Source organism: Harpegnathos saltator, unplaced genomic scaffold (genome assembly GCF_003227715.2).
Source record: "Harpegnathos saltator strain DR-91 unplaced genomic scaffold, Hsal_v8.6 scaffold774, whole genome shotgun sequence".
In the NCBI taxonomy this organism is placed as follows: Eukaryota; Metazoa; Arthropoda; class Insecta; order Hymenoptera; family Formicidae; genus Harpegnathos; species Harpegnathos saltator.
The window spans coordinates 969728-994064 of record NW_020230620.1 but is presented as its reverse complement, the minus strand read 5'-3'; the positions used below and the strand labels follow the sequence as shown (position 1 = coordinate 994064).

At 44.8% G+C, this 24337-nt stretch overlaps 4 protein-coding genes across 13 annotated transcripts; 2 read left to right on the top strand and 2 right to left on the bottom strand.

Annotated features, from left to right (window-relative positions):
• Positions 1–118: 118 nt before the first annotated feature.
• simj (transcriptional repressor p66-beta simjang) lies at positions 119–13669 on the top strand. Of its 7 annotated transcripts, none has more exons than XM_019841430.2 (9): positions 120–1380; positions 6036–6105; positions 6582–6868; positions 6947–7172; positions 7255–7537; positions 8092–8157; positions 8639–9072; positions 9306–9664; positions 10205–13669. In XM_019841430.2, the coding sequence occupies exons 2-9, from the start codon at positions 6056–6058 to the stop codon at positions 10462–10464; spliced, it is 1965 nt and encodes a 654-aa protein (XP_019696989.1). In that variant the 5' UTR covers positions 120–1380; positions 6036–6055; the 3' UTR covers positions 10465–13669. The 7 variants fall into 7 exon arrangements, with proteins under 7 accessions (XP_011139490.1, XP_019696989.1, XP_011139493.1 ...); XM_019841432.2 differs by having other exon boundaries at positions 121–1380; positions 6585–6868; XM_019841433.2 differs by having other exon boundaries at positions 123–1380; positions 9306–9610.
• Positions 13670–14007: 338 nt separating this feature from the next.
• Positions 14008–17360, bottom strand: LOC105183223 (uncharacterized). Of its 2 annotated transcripts, XM_011141193.3 has the most exons (4): positions 17018–17360; positions 16394–16483; positions 15528–15645; positions 14008–14490 (listed from the first exon to the last, which is right to left on the bottom strand). In XM_011141193.3, exons 1-4 carry the CDS (start codon positions 17168–17170, stop codon positions 14300–14302), a joined length of 552 nt encoding a protein of 183 aa, XP_011139495.1. In that variant the 5' UTR covers positions 17171–17360; the 3' UTR covers positions 14008–14299. The 2 variants fall into 2 exon arrangements, with proteins under 2 accessions (XP_011139495.1, XP_011139496.1); XM_011141194.3 differs by lacking the exon at positions 16394–16483 and having other exon boundaries at positions 17018–17348.
• Positions 17361–17656: 296 nt separating this feature from the next.
• Positions 17657–22063, top strand: Mau2 (Mau2 sister chromatid cohesion factor). Of its 2 annotated transcripts, XR_002162761.2 has the most exons (9): positions 17657–17881; positions 18110–18289; positions 18370–18648; positions 18776–19022; positions 19100–19347; positions 19741–19946; positions 20246–20448; positions 20524–20926; positions 20992–21129. XR_002162761.2 is itself a non-coding variant. In XM_011141187.3 (8 exons), exons 1-8 carry the CDS (start codon positions 17657–17659, stop codon positions 20718–20720), a joined length of 1785 nt encoding a protein of 594 aa, XP_011139489.1. In that variant the 3' UTR covers positions 20721–22063. The 2 variants fall into 2 exon arrangements, 1 of the variants encoding a protein (XP_011139489.1); XM_011141187.3 differs by having other exon boundaries at positions 20524–22063.
• A 754-nt stretch (positions 22064–22817) lies between these two features.
• LOC105183219 (NADH-quinone oxidoreductase subunit B 2) lies at positions 22818–24236 on the bottom strand. Of its 2 annotated transcripts, none has more exons than XM_011141186.3 (3): positions 24100–24236; positions 23161–23712; positions 22818–23068 (listed from the first exon to the last, which is right to left on the bottom strand). In XM_011141186.3, the coding sequence occupies exons 1-3, from the start codon at positions 24122–24124 to the stop codon at positions 22971–22973; spliced, it is 675 nt and encodes a 224-aa protein (XP_011139488.1). In that variant the 5' UTR covers positions 24125–24236; the 3' UTR covers positions 22818–22970. The 2 variants fall into 2 exon arrangements, with proteins under 2 accessions (XP_011139488.1, XP_025162114.1); XM_025306329.1 differs by lacking the exon at positions 24100–24236 and adding an exon at positions 23839–23917.
• Between the last annotated feature and the right edge of the window lie 101 nt (positions 24237–24337).

Genomic DNA, 24337 nt, shown 5'->3' with positions numbered 1-24337 from the left:
CGCTCGAGTGGCAAAGGTGGTGGTGGTGATGGTGGCGGCGGCGGCGGCGACGGTTGCTGGAGGGGTAGGAGGACGACGACGAGCAATGTACACGGGGCAAAGGGGGAAGGGGCGACGTTAACGGCGGGCAAGGCCGCCATGTTGAATCGGTCTCGTTAATTTTTGCGAGGAGCCGTCGCGAACTTTTCCTCCGCGGTCGCGCGCGCGCGCGCGCGCTCTTTCTCTCTCTCTCTCTCTCTCTCTCGGGGAAGGTAGTGGCATAGCTGCGCTCAAGGTTGCGCGTCGTCGCCCGGGCATCGCGCGAATCGTTCGGCCGACAGGTCGCAGGCAGGCGGCCAGGAGGGCGCCCCCGTCTTTCCCCTGTTGCCACAACTCCGCCGGTATACGATTGGTGGTCCGAGTAAGCGTCCGACTCTCGGCTCTTTCTCTCCGCGGCTCTTCCTTCTCTGTATGCCTCGTCTACCGTGTCACGTCGGCCATGCACGCTCGGTGCCCGTCTACGTTGCCGTTGCCGTCGTCGTGTCTTCGTTACTCGCGATCCCGCACCAGAGAGAGAGAGCCCCGCAGACGCACGCCCGTCTCTGGTGATACGCGACGAGCGGCACGCGTGTGAGAGAGTTCTTATTAGTCGCGGAAACGTCGGCGATTGCCAGTCAGTGAAGTGCGCCTGAAAGAATAGACGAGGACGAGAGGTGAGAGAGAGAGAGAGAGAGAGAAAGAGAGAGATATCGAGCGAGAGAAAGAGAGGGTGAGCGAGAGACAGAGAGAGGAGTGTTCACGACGACACGGCGATGATGGTGATGATAACATTTGATAAGTGAACGAATCCGGACAGACGCGGATAAATAGACGGACGAAGGACGACGCAGAGAAAAGAGAGAGAGAGAAAGAGAGAGAGAGGGACGGACGGACGGACCGGCCGGTCGGCCGACCACACACGTGTGTACTGACCACAGATATGCGAGGCGTGCACGCCATGTCGAGTGAGTGAGTGACGGCGGTGAGTGCAGTGAGTAATACATTGTAGCGTGGCGTGCGTCCCGCGATACATAGGTAGAGCGCGCGCCGCGAAGAGTGACGGAGTGAACGCAGTGTGAAGTGAGCCGAGAGAGAGAGAGAGAGAAAGAAAGAAAGAAAGAAAGAAAGAAAGAGACACATACATACACAGAGTCAGAGAGAGAAAGAAAGAGAGAGAGAGAGAGGAAGAAACGACCGGCTGTAGAAGGAAGGAAGGGTAACACCGTCGAAGCGGCCGCCGTGACCAGAGAGCGCGGCTCTACGTTCTACTTCGCCGTGTGTGTACATCAAATCAGCCCAGCTCGCGTATGTCAACCGATCCACGCCGTCAATTCCCCGGATCGTCCTCCATCGACCTCCGAGGTACGTGTTTTCGCGAACATGTCGCGCTGATGCATTGATAGGCGGCTGAAGGGGGGTGCAAGGGTAGCGGGGCCGGGGAGAGAGGGAGAGCGGGAGAGAGCACAGAGAGGACCCGTGACGAGATTCGACACACACATCATACACACACACACACACACACACACACACACACACACACACACACACACACACACACACACACACATATATATATATATTAGGTATGTTCTTTCTAGCCAAACTGGATTGTGCACTTCTCGTCTTTGGAGTGAAATAAGCATATAACCTATAAGTTGAGAAGTGTGTAAGTGGCTATCAGATGCCCGAACTTTTTTCCAGACGTCAGGAGTAGAGGGAGGGGGAGAGGGGACAAGTTGCCCAGTGCCACACCGGTTCGGTTGAAAAGAGCGTACCTTTTGTCGCTAAAAACAAAAGAATATTGTGAAAGGCCGGAGCCGTTCTCCGCAGCGCGATAAGTTAATTTGTTGCAATTCATTTGCGCAGTAGTTGGCATTTAACGCGTTCTCGGCCCTCATTTCGCCCTCAATTTTCATCTCTCGAGTCTATGGAGCCTATTCTTGCCAGCTCAACTAGCGCTGCTAAACGAGAACTTTCTGCTACTTTTCCCTTCAGGGAAAAACCGAGTTACACGTCTCTACTTGTCTCCTCACCTTAGAGACAAAAGGTGCAAGCCTTAGGGCCGTCTGAAAAAAAGAGCAAACCTTAAGAAAATCTTCGGTTCTGTTTAATTGAAAAAAATAAAGGGGGGAGAGCTACGAGAGCTATCCACAGCTTTCACGATCTTCGGGGATAATCGTGGTGGAGGATTCCAGCCGCTTTCCGACGAGCTGTTGACGGATTTGTGGACCGAATGCTTCTCCCCTCTGTTGTTCTTTTCACGGTATTAATATATCGATCCGTCAAAGCTACACGGCGCAACACCGTATCTCCAGTTTTTCGCGTCCGCGAACGGGGACACTGACTTGGACTTTTCGCACGCGCATCGCTCATTTAGCGCGCGAGCGAACGGCTGATAGGAAAATACATAATCATTTTCCGACTTGACGATAAGCCACGTGTAATTTGCTCGCCGATAAGATCGCGCGCAAGGTGGTGGTACTCGAGACGAGCCCGCGCGTTACGGATCTCCAATTTTCAACGATGTCGCGTAGAAAACCCGACACGGCGCCATACACAACACACACGCAGCACACACACACACACGCAGCACACACACACACACACGCAGCACACACACACACACGCACGTGCTGTTGCGTGGCGAAGAAGCCACGCGGCGGCAACGGCTGCGGACGGCGGCAACCGTTGCTTTTCAGCAAGATCCTGTGTATTCGAGCATCGTTTACAGCGAATCAGCAGGATAACGCCTCTTCCATAGGCCATTCCCCTCGCATAGGCAGTTTTCCTTCTCTCGAGCACGCTGCTCCTTGGTCCTTCTGAAAAACACACACCAGTGGCGACGAGCCAAAATTGCCTTTTTCATCGATCCGTACGACATCTTGTAATTTTATCTCATTGGTCCCTCCAGAAGATACAGGTCTTCCTCTCTGGCCGAACTGGGTTGCGCTTTTTGCTCTTTCAAAATGAAACGACTGTACAACCTAGGAAGCTAGAAATCGTTTATCTCATCGAAGAACTTTTGAACTGGTGCACACTAGCGCGCAATGAGTTAGAACGAGAACAAATATATTTGTCCCATTCCAACTTCTTTTTGCATCTCGCACCAGTTCACAAATCCTTCGGAAAAGAACGGAACTTGTAGCGTTGAAGGTTTCGTGTACGTCAGTTTGTGCCTGATTTTTCACGCACACTTTCAAACGCTTACCGTTATCATTAATAGCGCCATCGATTGGTCGATCGACCGACCGATCGACCGGTCAATCAACGACGTATTTCGGAACGGTATTCGGCTGTCCAATAGGAACGTTTATCTCCCACTGAATTACTAGAAATAGTTACTGAGAAAAAATTCTAGTTTACGCGAATACGTGCGGATGTGTTATTAGGAAGTTTTTCCAATATCGTCTCTCAGATATGGTAAATGTGTGAATGCTATTGGTCGCGTACATAGCGACGTTATTTCTGAGCGAATAACGTTCACGATCAATGTTTACCGTATCTGAAAAGACGGTATTGCAAAAATTCCCTATTGAAGAAAAAGAGAGAGAGAGAGAGAGAGAGAGAGAGAGAGGAGAGAAGTGCCGCAGTCTCTCTCTCTTTCTCTCTCTCTCTCTCTCTCTCTCGTCGTGGAGACGCTGTGACTCCACGAGAGAATCTCCCGACGAGAATTCGTTCGCGCGCGCTCGAGACGTGACATAACTCGACGTACCGCCGACGGAGTCATGCACGCGTCTTTATATCGCGCGCACCGCGAGTTTAGAGACCTCTGAGAACACATGACGTCACGTATAACGCCGACACGCGGCGGCGACGGCAGCTAAGCGGGAGAAGCAAGAAAGAGAAGTTGCCATAAGCATAGGATGGTGTATGTTTAATTGGTTTATGTAAGAATCTCCGCCACGTGCGGGTTCTCTCTCTCTCTCTCTCTCTCTCTCTCTCTCTCTCTCTCTTTCGCGTACGCTCTCTTGCTCTCGCTCGCTCGTTCGCGAGCGCGCGGGCGAAAATGGCAGTTTCTTTCACCCAGAGCACTTCAATATTTCCACCTAATTACGCATCTGACGGCGTCTCGTCTCTCAGATGCACAAAATGAAAGAGAGAGAGAGGGGGGGCGCATCACGACAATACCTCTCGTCCGGTGCGACGATCATTCTCGCTCGAGATGCGTACGCGAAACCGCCACCGAATCGCCTTGCGAAAACATCGTCGCGGCTCTCCGTGCCGCCGTCGCCGCTGATGCCGGCGGCGGCGGCCGCGGCCGGCAGTGGGGACCGACCCTGCCGTCGAAAAATCGATTTCCCGTAGGGCATAAGGGCGAGCGAGCAACTGGGAGGAGGGCGGCCGCGGGAGAGGGAACACCGCCGTGCGGAGAGACGAAATTCGGGAAAATCCGCGAGAGACGCGAGAGGGAGAGAAAACAAGAGCAATAGACCAGCGCGTAAAAACCGAGCTCTCTTCCCTCCTCGCTTCTCTTTCTCTCTCTCTCTCGCTCGCTCTCTTCCTCTGTTGCACACACATACGCGCGCGCGCGCGCACATTATATATATATATATAAATATAATATATATGTACATGTATGTATAATACATATACAATACATAGCGAGAAAGGGTGAGGGGAGGGGGAGAGATTCGTTTCTGGTCCGTTCCCGATGTGGCCGCGTGTGTGGGTGAACGGCTACACGGCGCGTGTATACGCTGCTGCACGGCAGCGGTGGTAGGGGTGAGAGGAGAAATAATTAATGTGCGACCCATTCCTCTCCCCGCGCGCGCGGTCGTACGCGGCGGCACCCCTTGCTCCCCCCGTAGCGGCCCTCCTCGCTCCTCCGCGCTTATCCCCCATACCCCCTCCCGAGAGAGCAGGAGTAGCTACGGGTACCCACTACGGGTCTCTCTTGTACCGCTACGCTTAGCTGCCATTGTGTCGGGACGCCACTTCCGAAGTATCAAACGTTAATTCTTTGATTGCGCGGCATCTCTCTCTCTATCTCTCTCCTTTTCTCACTCTCGGGGCTGGTGCACCTCGCCGAAAGCGAGTCGGCGGCCGCGCGTGCGAGCCGCGGGAGAGTAATATCATCGTCGTGTATCGTTCGTTTTCCTCCTCGTGGTCGACGGCAGTGAGGAGAGAGGTGGTGTTGTTTGAACACAACGTGTGTGACGACGGCGACGCGGCGACCGTCGTCGTCGTCGTCATTGTCATCGTCGTCGTCGTCGTCATCATCGTTGTCGTTGGCGCCGGCGGCGGTGGTGGTGGTGGTGGTGTGGTGTGGTGGTGATCGAGAAGACGCGCAGACGACCCTGTCCCAATTCGTCGATAGCATTCCCGGAAATCGCCGAGTCGTACGCCGTAAACCGCTGGCTGCCTGCGATTGCCTGTTGGCGAATTCGTGAAAGTTAGGTTAGGACAGTTACTTCCGCAGGTATCGGCCGATCGCTCGCTCGCTCGCTCGCTCGTCGTTCGCTGGCTCGCTCATTTGTCGCGTTCTCTCTCTTTCGCGCGCGCACTCGTCCGTCCGCTTGCCCTCTCCCCTCCGCCGCCGCCCCTCTCCCCCACGCCTTTCATTTCAGAGGCGTCTTCCGTCGAGGATACTCTTCGATTCCGCACGCGTTGCGTCGACGGACCGTTCTTTACGTGTCGCTGGAGTTCCGAGATGTCGCGTTTACGCGTCGAGTAATCCGTGACTGTAATCGCGATCCTCATTGACGATCTTCCGCGAAAAACAAAGCCGGGCGTCGTTCGCGAGTACGACGCGGTGCCGAGTGCGCGTTACACGAGGCAGGAGAAATTTGATAACCTAGTTCGTGGATATTCCTTCGACGACGACGATGACGACTCGTCGCCGCCTGCGAGTGTCGTGTCGTGCCGCACGACGAGCATTGAGCGTGTGTTGATGTGCGTAACCGTCGTAGCGACGGTTTTCTCGGCTTGGCGCGCGCGTTTGAACGCCTAGGATCTCGGTCCGCTCCCGGCGGCATGCCTGTTGATCCTGATTTGATCCTCACGCCTTGTGATTGCAGAGTGACCGTCGCCCGAAAGAATGGAGGCCATGGATCTGGACGGGGATGCGGTGGTGGATCTGAGTGTCAGGTAAAAGTGCACTTCACGCCATGTTTGAGGTTAATCGGATTTAACAGCTGCCGCTCGTGTCCGTGTGCGCGTTTCCCGACGAGTTGCACGCGAATGACTCGAGCGGGGAGTCCGCGCGCGCGCGGCCTGCGATTTCGGTTTTACACGCCACGAGGAATCCCACTGGGAACTTCGCGCATCATTCTCTTGGGACGCTTAAAGTAGAACGCCTCACAATGGTAATTAGTAATAATGCTGTCTTTTATCCGACTGGATTCTTATCGGTATCACTCGTTATCGCTCTATGATGAACGGCGAAATAGATTGTTATTACTCGACTCGGTATACTCGGTATATGAATGTTGATGCGTTGAAGATGCGATAGTGAACTCGGTGTCTCAGCATTAAGAAGACATAGCTGTCGCTGTATTGCAGTTTAAGCATATTTACGTATTATCGCAAGCCTTTTAATCGTGTGTAATTGTGTGTATTTTTAGCAGCAGTGGCAGGCGTAGTTCCCCATCTGTTTCTGTGAATTCCGGAGACGTGGCGGTGCCGTTGGACTTGGGTATCCACATCTCCACTAGCCCTAATTTAGAGAACAACATGCCGGAGGCTCGTAACATACAAAACGCGGCGCGAGGCATCCTGGCTCCCAAATCAGGGGAGGATCGCAAGACACGACGTAGTCTCAGACCTAGAATAGAGAGAAGTTATGCCGAGAGTCCTGATGAGCCCAGAATAAATGGATACCTGAATGGAAACGCATCGGACAGCGAGGAAGGTTGTTACCGTATTCTATTCGCTTCAATATGCAATTTCTCATCACTGGTGTTCGCACTAACAACAACATCAAACACAGGTGAGCTGCCTCCTCTGCTGCCTATCAAGGAACTGTCGAGCGACGAGTTAGCCGAACGCGAGAGGATGCTCAGGAAGCTGAAGGAAGAGCTCAAGTCCGAGGAGATGAAGCTGGTGCTGCTGAAGAAGCTGCGTCAGTCTCAACAGCTGAAGGAGAATATTGCGGTGCCGAAAGCCCCCAGCAAATTGCCACCGCCAGTAACTGCAGTGCAGCAGGCGCCTCACAGGTAATGATCGACAAACCACTACGCGATTAATGCAAGTAGAATAAGGAAGAGACCCTGTGACCAAAATGTTGTTCCTTCACAGTCACAGAACAGGGAAAGCACCGCCTCCGTTACTCAGGGGCCAACCAGCACCAAGCAGAAGTAGTAGTTTGCATGCTCCACCACCAGGCATGGTGTTGCCGCCAACAGCGGGCCGAAACGCAACTATCTCGAGTACAGGGATACCTCCGAATATGGTGATACCTCAGCCACCTCATTCTAGGGGCAGACCGCCCAGCACGACGCCGAATGTGTCGAGTTACCACGCGCCGGCGGACAGAACAGAAAGATCCACCAAGGATCCGACGCCAGCTCCCGCACATCAAGTAAGTAAGGTATAATAGATCACATGTTATCTTTATTTCTTTTTTATTGTTTTTCTTCACTTCTGTAAGTTTCCAGTCGTCGTGCAAATCTTACCTCGAGTCTTGTTTCGGATTGTTAACCCTTCAAGTGCCAAGTTAATTTGGAACATTCTCGACACAGAATTTCATGCACCATCGTCGGAACATTTCGCTCTATCGTCGTTGGCTGCGTTGCTGAAGAGAAACTGCATTTTGACTGCATTTCGATGTAATTTTGCCTGGTTACTGTAAAATATTACAAATTACCAAAATCACGATATGATGAGCGATATGACATCAGCTAAATTTGACATCAGAAACGAGACAATCCAATCTTGAGAGGGTTAATAAAGCCGTATTCATCATTGAGTATTCTTGATCTAAAAACTTCAAAAGAGGCACGTTATGTACACACAAACGCTTTCACCGCTAATATGCAACACTACAAGCACTGCAAGTGGCGGTGAAAGTCTCAAATAATTCTTTAATCGTAAGCAACGTATGTAACTCATTATTGTGTTTTTCTGAACACAAAGCTGCTTGTTGGATCGCAGGAAAATAAAACCACCGCATCCTTAAGCACGCCTGTGAATTCGGAACAGGTATATCAAGCACGTCGTATCAATATGCAATGTCTTTCTATCTGTGTATCTTCTTTCTCGAGGCATATTAATCAATTTCTTTCTTCTGTTGAGATCATAAAAAAATAGACAGTCGATAACAAGCATTTCAGTCTCCTGTTTAAGAGAGCTTTGTCTTCTGTCCTCGCTTTATTCTCATTTTTCACGTTATTCTGAACGAAATTCTTTCGTTTCAATCAGATATACCATAAAATGACGTGTAAAAAAATAGTCTGCTTGTTATTCTCCTTTGATGCGCAAATGACAATCACAAGTTAACACTTGCTGGTAGCTGAGTTTGCAACAACGATGTTTCGTCAAAATCGCTCGAATTCTTACATCGCGCGTTAACATTCTTTTCGCATTTACCTTCGGACATTTTTCTCTCTGTTTCTACGGGCCTATCTATGTAGAAGCCAAGTTTGCAACGTGAAATGCATTCTGACGTTTGCCACAAATTCAGGAGCGACCACGGGAGGATAATCAGACACCTGCTCAACGTCAAGCAGCCGCCAAATTAGCCTTAAGGAAGCAGCTTGAGAAGACACTACTGCAAATACCACCGCCGAAACCGCCGCCTCCGGAGATGCATTTTGTACCGAACCCCTCCAACACGGAGTTCATATATCTGGTCGGTTTGGAGCACGTGGTTGATTTCATCACAAAGGAACCGGCTATACCGCCACCTCCCGAGCCGTTCGAGTGTTCGCAGTGCAAGACCGATTTCACACCAGTATGGAAGTGGGAGAAACCTCTGCCAGGTGCTAACAAGGACAGTCCCAGAGGACAACACGCGACCTTCCAGCGACCCGCGGCGGGTCGCGATCCGAAAGTTATATGCGAGCATTGCGTGACGACTAACGTGAAGAAAGCGTTAAAAGCAGAGCACACCAATCGGTAAGTATACTACTTTCCTTTGTATACCGTTAAATGGTACATCCAGATAACTCGTGGTTACACTCTGACTGACCTTTGACTGATAACGGACGCATGATACAGACGAATAAAAGAAGAAGAAAACTAGTATGTTGAAAGTGTGTGCTTGCTACATCTACTCTTTAGCGACCTATGAAGGCTCAAGCGATATTGTTTCCAGCAATATTTTGATCGATGGTTGCACGGTGTTGCAGATTAAAGACTGCTTTCGTGAAAGCACTGCAGCAGGAACAAGAGATAGAACAAAGGCTAGCGCAAGCGGCGTGTCCGAGTCCGGATCCTCCTGCTCCGAAACCAGTTCCTAAGGCAGCCACTCCCACGAGAAGAGTAGCCACACCACCTGCGCCTCTGCCGCAGGTACCTCCGGCACCGACGTTGACGCCAACGCCGCCAGCGCCGAAGTTGCAAGAACATCCTCTAGTAAAACTGGCTGAAAGTGGAAAGTTCAGCCCGCACCACGCAGCGGCTGCAGCGGCTTTGCAGCAACAGTTGCTGAGAGGTAGGCGAAGCCGTGTGGACACTCATCAAAGTTACAGAAACACAAAAATGATCAGTAAGACAAAGTGGATATATGAGAATTGCAAGATTAGAACGAAAGAACGGGAAATTTGGAGTGAAATTCTATCGTACACAGGGCTTTAATCTCGAGAGAGTATCGACTCGAAGAATCAGTACAAAATCCTCCTCCTGCCCTCCTAGAGCTTGAATAAACTCTCGCGAATGTCAGCCGGCTCGTTATTGGCCGAGTGCAAAAGTTTCGCTGGATTTCGTGATAGCGAAAAGATGAATCAAGTAATTTTATTCAGTTTAGTTGTAAGTACTGCTATGAGATATAGGGAGGGAGGAGGTTGTTCCAATTCCTTGGCAAGTTAACCGATAGTAGTTCAGTCATATGTCTATCTTTGTCCAAGTTGAAGGAAAGACAAAGACAAACACATACGATTTAACTATCCAAGTTAACTTACCAAGGAATTGGAAACAACCTGCCCTAAATCAGTCGCGATATTTTTGAGGAACCCGTGAAAATTCTTGCGCTCACACTCTCGATGCCGACGAATCCTATCTAATCACGCGAAACAATGGCGTTTTTCAGAACTGGCGAAAAATCCGGTGCCGGGCATACCGCCGCATCAGCCTCTGCCCGCTCACATGATGCCGCCGTTCACTTCGATATTGTACCCCTATCAATTGGCGATGGCGCAGGCTGCCGGTGGTAAGGGTCTTGTCGAACTGCAACGACAAGCGGCAGATCTCCAACGTCAGTATCTGCTCGACATGATACCGTCGCAGGCGTCTCAGGCGCAAGGCAACCAAGCGCCACCGAGGGCTCATCCGCACAACTGGAAGACGTAACCGGACGCATTTAAAAGAACGAACAGTTAAACGCGCGCTCGGATGTTGCGGCGTGCGCACACGTGTGGTAACGGGAATACGGAGACTCTCCTGCTCCTCTGTGTTTGTTATGTATATCTATTGATGATGAAAAAGGGAGGGGGGACTCTCTCTCTCTCTCTCTCTCTCTCTCTCTCGGGGAGTGTCGTTTCCGAGCGCCGTGCACGATTGACCACGGCTCTCGCTCTCTGTCTCTCTGTGCACCTAATGAACATTTTAAATAACTTTCACGCCGATCGATATCGACGTTGACGTCAAGGTGAAGCTCAAATTGATACATGTTCGAGAAATGACTGCGTATATAAGTATTGTGTAAAGAGTGATTAATCGTTGTGAATATATGTCAATTCACATGTGTGTACGTATGCAAGACTTTATCGTTATGTCCAAAGGATTTAAGGTTTTATTTTCAGCCATCGAATGTCTCTTAACGCGATGATTAGTTCGAGTACGCGAACGTCGCTTAAAGGAGAAAAGAGGAAACGAAAAAAAAAAAGAAACGTTTCGACCGCGTATCGATTTCCCCGATGGGGACTAACGGAATTTTTCACGGAATTATTTTTTTCTTTTTCGTAAATAGTATGTATGCATTATTGTTTTTCCTTATTGTCCACAGAAATAGTAAATAAACGTAAAAAATGATAATCGAATTGTGTCTACGAACATATTAATAACTTGGGTACGAAATATCTAAACGAGAGAACACAGTCGTTTGAATTATTATCATACGATATAATATAAAGAACCAAATAAATATCTACAAGGCACTAACTAAACCAGATAATAAGTGTTGAAACACGACTACGAATCGGTTGATTAACGATAAAATAGCTGTGTGATTACGATGGGGCGGGACGGGGGAAGGGTAAGGATGGAAAAAAGAAGAGAAGGAGGTGGAGGAGGAGGAGGAGAGACGAGTGCGACGCGAAGTGTCGTTACGAAGTCGATGGTGAAAGAATCTTTTTTAGGCTCTCGTTAGGTGGTTAAGCCGATCTTTGCCGCGCTGGTTTCAACGTGTTTTTTGCGACCACCCGGCAGTACCTGTACTATGTGTATATCTCTTTATTTTCTTCGAATTGTATTTTTAAGAGAAATTTCACGCAAGATAGAGTTGCGTAATTACGTAAGACGGAGGAGACGAAGGATGAACTTTGTAAGGCGCGTGTGTGTGTGTGTGTGTGCGTGCGTGTGCGCGTATGTTGGTGCGTGTGTATGTGTGTGTGTGTGTGTGTGTGTGCGCGCGTGTGTATATGTGCGCTCATGCACGCGTACGTATGTGCGTTAGTAATTAGCAAGAAGAAAGCGAATGTGGGAGTGATATAGCAATCTTTTTGTTTTTTCTCTCTGTCTCTCTCTCTCTCCCCCTCTCCCTCTTTCTCTTTCTCTCGATACACGGTGGAGCATGTATCGGCGAATTTCTCATGGAGTGACACACATCCGTGTCATCCGCGCACAAAATAATACGAATTTCTCTCACACGTAACTCGCGCATACAGCTCGCGTGTATCGGACTCGGTCGTGACTCTCTCGGCCATCGAGATCACAAGACTCAACGACTTTGGAGTTCTCGGCGTTAACGCGAGACCACAGCGATGGCCAGCGATGGTGTGTTAATGTTGGTGATTCGGGTTAACGCGCGACGCGATTGATTTTGTGTCACTTTTAATGTAAAAGTATTTAAAGAACTTACTATAGGAGATAATCGAGGTTCTTTCCAATTGTTACAAACGAACCGGCGACACCGCCGAATTTTTACAACGTCCTCTGGAAAAGAAGTCTGCACTTAAACGAGTTAAAGGCATCCGGCACTTGTCCCAGCAAGCTATTAATTACCAGTTCCTCCCGCTCTTCTCTCTCTCTCTCTCTATCCATCTATCTATCTTTCTCTCTCTGTCTCTCTCTCTCTCTCTCTCTTTCTCCACTAATAGTCTGATTTTATTGATTCTGGGCTAACCGATCTTGATCATACATTTCCGAATCAATTAAAATATATAGTACTGTAGTCTTGATATTTCTTGGTATATGATACAACTTAATAAACTAAAATAGCATAATTATCTCTTTGTACTACGTGATAGATTTTGAACTCGTACTTGATATACATGTACACCGTAATAAGTCTACGATCGCATAATAGATCAAGATCTGTGTTTTTTGTGTAAGAGAAAACAGAATAATAATATCGTCGACTAATTACCGATCATCGGGGCACTACTACCAACGTTATCGATCTTTAAATAATGGTGAAGAATCGAACATACTTCGGGACTTTAATTTGATTTTTCGACTCTCTTGACTGCGAACGGCGATACTCGGTGCTTTCTCTTCCTCTTCGAAATTCACTCTTTCTCTCTCTCTCTCTCTCTCTTTCTCTTTCTCTCTCTAACGACGCAAGTGTGCCACATAAGAGAAAAAAAAGAAAAAGAAAAAAACATGCGTGACTCTCGAAATTCACTACGTCGATCCGGTTGAGAGTAAATTGTTATTATTATCGTCATCATCCACGGGTAAACCGACTGCGTCTTATTCGGTGATTAGATTGCATCTCGTTTCTTATGGGAAAAAAAGAGAATAAACACACGTTTCCTTCTATCCTTTTTTTTTGTTCTAGCCTTGTCTTTCACATCTTTGTGTGGTGCTGTTAGCGATTAAGCGTACTCTGTCTCTCTCTCGGATGTGTGGGAGAAAATTTTATACCCTGAGAAAACGAAAACGGCCCCATTTCGCTACACGACAGGAACGAGGGATGGTGAAAAAATTCAGCGGGACTGTAGAATTTCGAAAGAAAAGTTTCATGGGGGGGAAAGAAGAAAAACGGAAACAAATGCCGAAAAGAAAACGAGTTTGTCTGGCCGCGCGCGCTCCACGGGGACACGGACGTTTTATCGTTGCAAAAAAAGAAAAAGAAAAACAAAACCGTCGAGAAGCCTCGAACGGACACTTTCGCCACATCAACAAAGGACACCGTGACACGCGCACATTCTTTTGATTTTGTTACGACGAGAAACAATGTTGCGTATATATTCTTTGCCAAAATTCGTGCATTGATCTTGAAGTGTCTGTCTAAATGAGCAGCTCTGTCCCTACGATTTATAGAATTAGTGGATAAATACAAGATTACCGAATACTCTGGAAACTGTATGAATAAAGCTTATCAATGATTGTATTAAGAGGTGATGTTTATTTATCTTTCATCAAGTAATCAACGTTCGTTAGATGCATTCGAGAGAGATGCGTCAGCGAGATTTTTGTCAGCAACTTCGTCGATCATATTTCGTCAACAAGCAAGAAGCAATAAGTAAAACGCTGGTGGCGCGCGCAAACTCGTGCGTTCGCAGATTCTTCTTGGAGTGAAGCTGCGATTAAACTCGAACGACGAACCAGAACACGATATCACGCAGTGCGACATTTCTCGCTCTTGCATCGTTTCAAGATTGCGAGTAAACCAACGAAGAAAATGCGGACTTACAAGTGGAAAGGTGCGAGGTTCTTTTTGGAAATGTGTCCATTGGAGATGATTTACTGTTACCGAAGAAATTATATCAAGTATCGATGATAATGACGCAATTAAACGACGAATACAACATCCCTTTGTGCGCGTGTAATTGAAGGTGAATCTCTCTCTCTCTCTCTCTCTCTGTCGTCCTCCCAAGCTCATCGAATCTCGCACTGCGGATCGCGCGTCGCGAGAGAGATACAAGCCTCGGTGCTTTCGTAACAAGATCATCCGTCGTGGTGAACCACCAGCGTCGTGGTAAACCGATTATTATCACAGACGAGGTCTCGATCTGACCCGCTAATTCTGCTTCTTCTCGTTGTGTTCCGTCAGGCATTTCTTGAAGTGCTTGGCGCAGAAAGGGTACAGCGTCGGATGATCGCACGTCCGGCAGGCTGCCGCGAGATGAGAGCAGCATCTCAGGCTCTCGCGGCAGCAGGAAGCCCACAAGTCCGGCCCGACAACGGCGCAGTTGTAGCAGAAACAGTCACCTGCAATGACATTTACATAAGAGACATGATCTGACGTGTCCATTTGATACTTTTCCCCCCTGAATCTTAAAACTTGCTTCGTCACAACGTATCCTGCGCGATACCGCATGTGCGTCCACATTTGACTTTCTGCCATGTCGAGCAAGATCAATTTCGAGTAAATAATGTGTTATTGAGTATTAGTGTTATATAATCGAAGTAACAGTTACAAACAGTATCGATACTGGTCTCTTTAGACTGTTTAGGGCCGGTTGTTTCGACTTCTTGGCAAGTTAACTGACTGACTTAAATCATATGTTTATCTTTGTTTTTGCTTTAATTTAAACGAAGACAGATTTAACATACGATTTAACTATCAGTATTAATTTACTAAGGAATTGGAACAACCCTTAGACCGCCCTTAGACCCTGACCCGGCCTGAGAATTCCTCGCGTTGCATCTGAATGCCCTTATCGTCGACATTATTCCATCGATATATCATCGTACGCTCCCCAGAGAAGAACATCCAGACGTCCGCGAGAAATCGACATATGAGCGCGATTTGCTCTCCTCGGTACTCTCGCTGTAATACTTTCTCCTGTCCGCGTCGTTGTGTTGCGTCTCGCATGTGTCACGCAGGTTGCACCATACACACGCTGCATACCGCTTTGCGTGAGTGTGCTTATCAAAACGATTTATAAAAAATAAAGAGAAGAAAAAGGAGAAAAAAAAAGTCTCAAATGCAGGAACAATCGAAGAGAGACTTGCAGATCCAAGCCGCGCTTTGTGGAAAAGAATGATGATTCCTTCTCGTATCGTTAGATACGCGCGGCGCGAGGCATTAATCCGACGCATCGCATTCCGGAGTAAACGCCGCGCGCGAACATAGTCATCTGGGAGCGGCTATTGCCAAGGTCAGCATCTCTATTGTCAAAGCGCGAGCAGAGTGATGCTTCTCGTAACAGCTCGAGCAAGCTCGCTAACGGTGTCGCGCTCGGACATTCGATCCGCCCCGTGCGAGACTGTTCTCCGGAGCCGCGGTATTCCGCGGGGATTACCTCGCGGGCAGTCGACCGATCGGCGAGCCTCGGCCCTTCGGCACTCCAAGCCCTCTTCGCCCATGGGGCAGCTCGTGAAGGATGTCTCGATGGAGTTCTCGCCGAGAATCGCGTCGATCTGGAAGAAAGAGACGACGTCTTACGTTACTTAAGCGCGGTACTTTGTTCGCTCTCGATAATTTGCTCTCCTTACTTCCTCAAGCAGCAATCTCGCTCAATCGAGGCGAACCGTCTGCGGACGATAGCACAGATGGGTTCGGAGCACAAGCAAAATGTTTCTTATCCGATGTTTGTATTTAATAATCGTCGCTCGAGGCCAACGTTGGGCATTAAGCGGTTGACGAAAATGATTTTTGGTTGACTAAAATGATGAAGATTAAACGTGAAACTTTTGCATGTCGCAACATTGCACGTGACTGTGTCCAAGCGATTACTTTGATTCAATTGCCTGCGTGTCGACAATTTTATCAATTGATTGAACTATTCATAATTTTCACTCGATTAATTTTTACTACCAATTTATTGCGGATCTTATCCTCCAACTAAAATCTTAATCGGTAAAGATACCCAACATTGTTCGAACTCAAGTGAGACACTCGGATTTGAATTTGAGTTAGAGTTATGCGAGTTTATCAGTTGAGTGATATCACATGACAATGACATTTCGCATTTGTAGTCGCGGCGGAACCAGGAACTTTCTCCGTGTGTAACACGCGTAATTGATTGCTCGTACTTGACTGTTGCATCACAACTGACGACGAAACTGATCCGTTTGGAATTCTAAATTCGAGCTGGGCGAGACCATTGAACAGTCTCCATTACCGCACGAAATGCCAGGTATTCTTCTCCTGATGCAACATACGTACATCTGCATTTGTGATCTCATCTCGTGAAATGATGGTGAGTGAAGAATGTTGGGTGTCACAGCTCGTGCACAGCGTGTGCGTGGAGTGCATCTGGCAGAAAGGTGAGGATTTATTAGTAAGGGTGGCGTCGCAAGCTATATTAAAATTTAGTCACAGGAAATAAATCTTACGATACGTACGCAAATTACGCTACGTGCATTCCGCTATACGACGCTTGAGGAACTTTAGAGTGGCTTTCGCTAAACTCTGATCTCAGACTAATTGCACAAAATCGTTCTGTCAAAGCAGCTGTCGAGTTAACTGCAGCTTTGTTTCGACGAAATACATCGAAATTTTAAATTTCTCGATTATTGTCGAACGACAAATTACTGACAACCCAGACAGCACATGATCTCCTGGGGACGTCCTATGGACGTCCTGTGGATGAAGAAACGTCCCCAGGACGTCCTTAAGACGTACTTTGGACGTCCTCTGGACATCTGTGCTGTTAGGGAAATACACGGAAATAACTATACACGGCCAGAAATTGATGCTTCGCTCCATTTTGCTGGTTTTTCATCAGCTGACTCAATCAGAGCTTGTGGTGAAAGTCTCCCTTCGAGTTATCAGCGAGAACCAACTTACTCGTTTAAACGCGCCCGGTTTGGAGAACATTTTAACCAGCTTCGCCAACGCGTTCTCCGCGTGCGTTTGTTCCAGGACGTTGGTGACATTTCCGGTGAAGCCGCGTGTCAACAAGCAGAAGAGCAACGCGAGCGCGCACCGACCGGAAGACATCGCGCAACGAAACGTGGCGGAAGAGAAACGACAGGATCGACGAGTTCGCACGCTCGCTCCCGCGCGTTTAAACTCGCGTGATTTTAAATACTGTCCCTGCTTGACAGATGGTCCGCTGGGGGGCCCAGCGAGTGTGAGGCGGAAGTCACCGAGTTCAGCCGAGATGAGCCGAAAAGTGCTACCTCCACCCCACTCCACATTTCGTTGTCCATAAAAGATGTTTTTTGAATATCGGATCTTCAAATATCTACGATTCGAGAGGTGTTACATGATTGCAATCTCTCAGATATTTTTAAGTTAAAAAATGAAAGGAATAACAGAGAATAACTAACTATCTCTCTTTACCTCTATTTACCTACGCTGAATTGCTGTTCTTGATGTTGCGCATGCGCTGGTATTGGGATCCTTCTCGTGTCTTGCTGTCGCGGCCAGTAGTGGTTGATAGTGGCGGTGAGGTTCATGCGAGAGTTAATGTGAAATGTCAAAATGGCGTCTTCTCAGGACGCTTGGTATCTCTCGTTGTTGGGCCTGGCCGAGAATTTCCGCACGTCGAACCCGCCCAACATTAAATCGTGCATCCAATGTCTGCAGGCGGTTTTCAACTTTAAGCCACCGCCGCGCGTCGAGGCACGCACTCACCTTCAGCTCGGCAATATCCTGCTTACGCACACGAAAAACATCGATTTGGCGCGATCCCATTTAGAACAAGCGGTCAGTTGGTACCTTGTTAATTTCTCTCTGCTCGCGCGTATCGGGATCAAAGTCGGTCCTGTTCCTTCCGTTTTTCCTTATCTTTTGTATTTCTGTAATTCCCACCTAACGCACCACTTCTTTTCCAGTTTCTAACCTCACCCCGCTGATAACGTATCAAATAATGAATTTATCTAGCCCATTGAGTGAGTTACGTTGGTGAATAACGATTAAAATTAATTATTGCAGTGGCGATTAAGTCAAAATATAAATACTTTCGATGATGTGAAGTTCGAAGCTGCTAGTATAGTCGCGGAATTATATGAGCAACAACAATTGCCAAATCTGAGCAAACCCATATTGAGGAAGGCGATAGAGCTGTCCCAGCATAATGTCTACTGGCATTGTAGACTTATTTTCCAGCTCGCAGTGAGTCTTATAAAGAATTATTTTATAATTTCACACTTGTGAAAGATCAATATATTTACATAATAATTTATAAATTACAGCAAATTCATGCTTCGGAGAAAGACTTTGTTGCGGCGAGCAGTCTGCTCGCAGTGGGTGTTGATTATTCCCACATAAGCAATGCCAGTTACACCAGAGTCCTCTTCCTTCTAAGTCGGTGTATGCTTTTGCTGATAGATAAAAAGTTTTCAGAAGTTCATCCTCTTTTGAACTCAGCAGGTCATCATGTAGAGAACTGGCAAGGCAGTCCGCACCAAAAAGAATATCTGAAAGTATACTTTTTAGTTCTTCAAGTTTGTCATTATCTCATGGCTGGTCAGGTAAGGAGAAACTTACAAAAGTTATTAATAATAGAAAATATACACAATTATTAATAGTAACAAATATATACAGTGCCAGATCCAACAACATACGTGAATGCGTGTATATTCTCCTTGTTTAAAATAGGTAAAAAGTGTAAAACCTTGTCTGAAACAATTACAACAGAGTATACAGACCATAATGTCTCCTAGTTGGCCATCAGATGATGTGGTTACAGGCACAAACATAGGAGATATGTTTATATGGATGCCGAAAGATCATCTATATGTGTTGGTTTACTTGGTGACTGTCATGCATTCTATGCAAGCTGGATACATGGACAAAGCGCAGAAATACACAGATAAAGCTCTCACCCAAATTGAAAAGTTGAAAGGTAAATTTTTTTATCTTCGACTCCTTGTATTAGTTAATTCAATATCTGGTTCAAAATTAAATTCTTTTGTTTTGCAGTTGCTGATAACAAGCCTATACTCTCAGTGTTTCAATTAATGCTCTTGGAACATATAGTTATGTGTCGGCTTGTAATGGGAAACAAAAGTGTGGCTCTTGCAGAAATTTCTCAGGCTTGTCAACTCTGCAGGCGACAGCCGAGGTTACTTCAAGGTCATAGACCTCAACTACACGCGTTACTAGGTTTATACGCAATGTCAATGAACTGTATGGAAGCTGCTGAGGCTCAATTTACTGCTGCGCTCAGAGTAAGTACACAATTATATTATAGTGATATGTTTTAGCATCTTGAATTCGGCTAATGATGTACTATTATGTGTCGGGGTAAGGATATATTCTTGTATCATTGATAAAAGATCTCAGGTATCACTTCAATTGCTTTGGTATCACGTTTAAACTTAAATTTAAGGAAAGTTCTTTTTTTTTACATAGTTTGATAGAATTCTAACTGTAATTTTGTCAATTTTGTGGATATCATCAAAATACTCTGAGAACATATCCTTAAGGCTTGAAACTTGAGGGAAATGGGAAAAAGTGAAAATTTTGTTGTTTGATATGAGCAAATCTCCTTAAAGTATAATTTTGACTTACGTCGATAAAACACAAACAATGAAGAAAGAATTATTTTTATCTTTTTTTAGACATCACACGAAAGGGATCTCTGGACATTCGCGAACTTGAATTTAGCGATCGTATACCTCAGGACGAAAAGAGAGGCTGAATTGGGGGCGTTATTAGAAAGGATAAATCCAGAATCTCTACCGTCGAATTCTCATTCTTTAAGGGCAGCTGCATATTATGTACAAGGACTTCAAGCTTTCTTTGGTGCTAGATATAACGAAGCGAAGTATGTACATGATTTCCTTCTGTATTGTTTCTGTTACCCTCTGTAAAAAAAAATGTGTGATAATGAAATTCCTATATTTATATATATATATTTTTTTTTCTACCTTAAGAACAGACAGACAGACAGACAACAACGAGGCAAATTGAATTTCCTTCAAAAGGAAAAAAAAATAATATAGTTCAGATAATTTCATGACTAGCTCAAGATAATAGAATTATATGCGCATCGATACAAATATACTCAATGATTTCTCTTTTTCTCTTTTTTCTATTTTTTGTTTTTTTTTTCTTTTGTTACAGACGGTATCTTAGGGAAACTTTGAAAATGGCAAATTCGGAAGACTTAAATAGACTTACTTCGTGCAGCCTCGTGCTTCTTGGACATATATTTCTTTCGTTGGGAAATAGTAGGGAATCGATGAATATGGTTACACCTGCGATGCAGTTAGCTTCTAAAATACCTGATGTGCATGTGCAATTATGGGCTACAGCCATTCTCAAAGGTATATACATACGTACAAGTATAAGTGTATATAATTTTAATTCAATTAATTATACATACGTAATTGATATTATAGATTTATATGGACTCGTCGGTGACACTAATCACGAAAATGAAGCATATCAAATGCATTGTACATTCTCCCAAACTCTCTTGAAGGACCACTTTCAGAGCACCCAAATGAGCGCGCACTCGCTTATTCAATGGACAGAAGGTCCAGTGCCTGCTTTGCCGAGTAATCCACCACCATCTACGTCGCAAGCAATACTCTAATGAGAGTGAAATGAACGAGATTCTAATGAGAAATGAAATCAGTTTAAATTGTTCGACGAATGTTTGCCGAAGCCATACACGTTTGTACTACTTATTCATTGTTAAAGTGGAATTGGATTCAAATGTCAACTGGATATTAAACAAATGTTAATCGATAGTATGCTGAAAAATACTGAATTAATCAATATTGGATATATAATATCCAGGTTTGTTCAATATGTAACAATTTCACAAGGATTCATTGCAACTGATTGTAGCTTTTTAATTACAGAACTTCGTTTTGATAATGATTTACAAGTTGGATTACACTGCACAGTACAGGAACTGACTATACATTTAAATCGCTCTAATATGTTTTGTTGATTTCAGTTGATGTATTTTAATGTAAATTAAATTATTCATGCATTATTTTGTTTTTCTTTTTTTTTAAGCATTCTTTATAAGGACTCATGTCTAAACATATGAGTCGATTATACAACATTAGAATGTAAATCAGATGAGTCTATTTATATTATCAATATAAAATAATATACTTTCGTATTATAACGAATATATTTTAACATATAATAAGTTTTTAAATTGTGCATCAGCCTCTTGCTATTCATGTTACTTTAAATTTACAATGTCGCGTTACTGGGATACGCGCAAAATCTTGGAGGAAGGAATATAAATGACTTACTTTCGTCGCGAATAAAGAAGAAAGGAAGTGGAGAGGGGATATTTTTAAATTAAAGCTTGTATATATTGTATCATGACGATTACGATAAAACTGGACTAATCAATTCTCAAACAAGTTTGATAAATTACCTGATTATCAAGAGGATTTGACTGTTTTTTTTTTTTTACCAAGTGCTTTTTTTAATGACCAAAGTGAAATACTAATAATTTGGCTGTGGACATAACAAAAGAGTGGAATATGTTCATTAAACAGTGTAGTAGGAGATGATAAAATAGGTATAGAAATTTGCGGGTCGCTTAAAACAAATTTTTTACCTATTGTACATCTAAGATGAGTGTTTTTCAGTATGTGTATTTTGATTAAAAACAAAAATGATATATATGTATTGTATAAGCATAATAAAAATGTAATTGTTATTAGTATTAATTATAATAAGTAAGAAGAAAGGGGCCTTAGAACGTGGTAACTTAAATTGGCTAGAGAATTTCGCGCGGAACTCTTTGCTACGTTTAAGTTACTCTGAATATATTTTGTACATACTTGTAGAAGTAAGAAAAGAACGATGAGAAAAATAGAGAATGCAATACGAGCATAACTTTGTACAAATATTCGACCCCTTTCTTTCGTGTAATTATAAATAAGTACATGACACAGTGCAAATCTTCTCGTTTGTATTTTGCTTTCCTCCCATATGTTATAACTCCTATGTGCTCGCGTCTGGTTTGATACTAGGAATTTTTTGCTTGTATATCGCATTAAATGAAAAATATACAGTCGCATTTTTCTTATGTATTATTTCAAACAAAAAATGAATTTCATATCATGTAACATTTGTTGTTGAGCTGTTGCTCGACTCTCTTTTCCTCTACCACTTTCACCTGCCTTTAACATATTGAGAGATAAAGTTGATGCGGTTCTGTAAATCTGTATAAATGTTACTGTCCAAGTCCGAGTCATTGACACAATACAATTTACAATTGCACTATGTCATTATATTATTTCTCTTGCGAAGGTAAATCCAAGACGGATCAAACATTTGTTTAACAAAAAGAATATGAAAATTTTGCGGCACATTTAGATCATTAATTTACAGGCATGTTGTGCTATGCATTAATAAAATTTAAAATAAAAAAAAGTGTGAAGTTTCTACATTTTTTTTTATTAGAGAATTGCAAAAGTTGATCGAATCGTTTAAATAATTATTTTGTCACATTTTGAACTATTGAACTCATCAATAATTTGGCAAACTTCTGCAAGTCTCTAATATTATTTTTGTTTGTCTAAAAAAATTTTGATAAATTTTCTTAATAAATTTCAAAGTTTAATCTTTTGTAACAATAAGAGGTAATGCAAATAATAATGTAAAATATCTTTATCTTTTTTGTGATATACTGTCAAATATGTTAAAGAAACAAATCTCGATATGGAACAAAGTTTATTTTCTCAAATGCGATTTATTTGGTCAATCACATTCTCATGACTTATTGTATATCTACCACATAATTATGTCACTTAGTTTACAGCTTTTAAGTAGCCTATACACAAATTGCTACAAACATATATATTATATATTACGATCTGTACCAGACTTGCACATTTTGCATTCGTTTTATTTTCTTCTGTAATTGGAGAACTCCATACAATAATGCCTCAGCCGTTGGGGGACAACCTGCAATATTGAGTTAGTGATTAGTGTGATTGAGCTAGAGATTAGTGTAGGAAACAGAACAACTGCAAGATAAAAGCAAAAACCAGATTTACCAGGCACGTAAATGTCCACAGGTATAATCCTGTCACAACCTCTAACCACAGAGTAGCTATAATGATAATATCCGCCTCCATTTGCACAACTGCCCATTGAGATGACCCATCGTGGCTCAGGCATCTGATCATAGATCTTTCTTAAAGCAGATGCCATTTTATTCGTCAATGTACCAGCAACTATGATACAGTCTGATTGACGAGGAGAAGCACGGAATACAACACCGAATCTGTCCATATCATATCTCGGTGCTGCTATATGCATCATCTCCACTGCACAACAGGCTAAACCAAAAGTCATCGGCCACAGTGATCCTTTGCGTCCCCAATTCAACAAATCATCCACTCTGGCTAGGGCATATTCTGCCATATTATTGGTATTCTGAAAGGGACTGTAAGGCTCGACTTTGGGTTTCTCTGGCAATGGAAACTTTGTCTCCTGCACGGATGACTCTGTGGCCATGTGTTTAACCTGAGTCTTGGCAGCAGCGGTGTATCCTGTAGCTGCCACATTGTTACACACCAGGGACAGTAGTCCCTGAGGAACATTGCCTAAAAAGAAAATAACGAAAGTAGTAAGCACAGATATCATTGCATGTTTACATCATCACAAATACCAGTGCCATTCGCGTTGTGACCGCACTTTGGTATCGTAATCCGAAATAAATTTATAATTACACGACGAACAAATGCGCATTGATTTTCGTAGCATAAATTCAGACGTAATATTATGCAATACCATGACATTAGAGAGAAAAGAGCAGGCAGACTGACGTTTACTCCGGCATTATCGATTAATCGCGAACCAGAGGCATATGATATCTCATTTTATATATCTTTAACAGAGGATGAAACGCAACATATCGCAATTAACGCTCCGTCAGAATACGAGAATGCGCAGCTAATGATAATTGACAAAATTTACAACGGGATACTTACGAGTAAGTGCAACGGAACGAAACATTTTTGCGCCGTCCCAAAGTCGCCAGAGCTACATCGTAGATTACGCACTGAGTGTTGTTCGCAGGGACGTCTTCTTGCGCATGCGTGTCTGGACGCGGTCACCACGAAGTAGTGTATACAAAATCATAAGTGTCTCTTTTCGAGCCGACTGCCTAATCATCTCATGATCTTCCTCCAAATGGAGATCACAGTCGAGATAATATTTTAAAGTTCT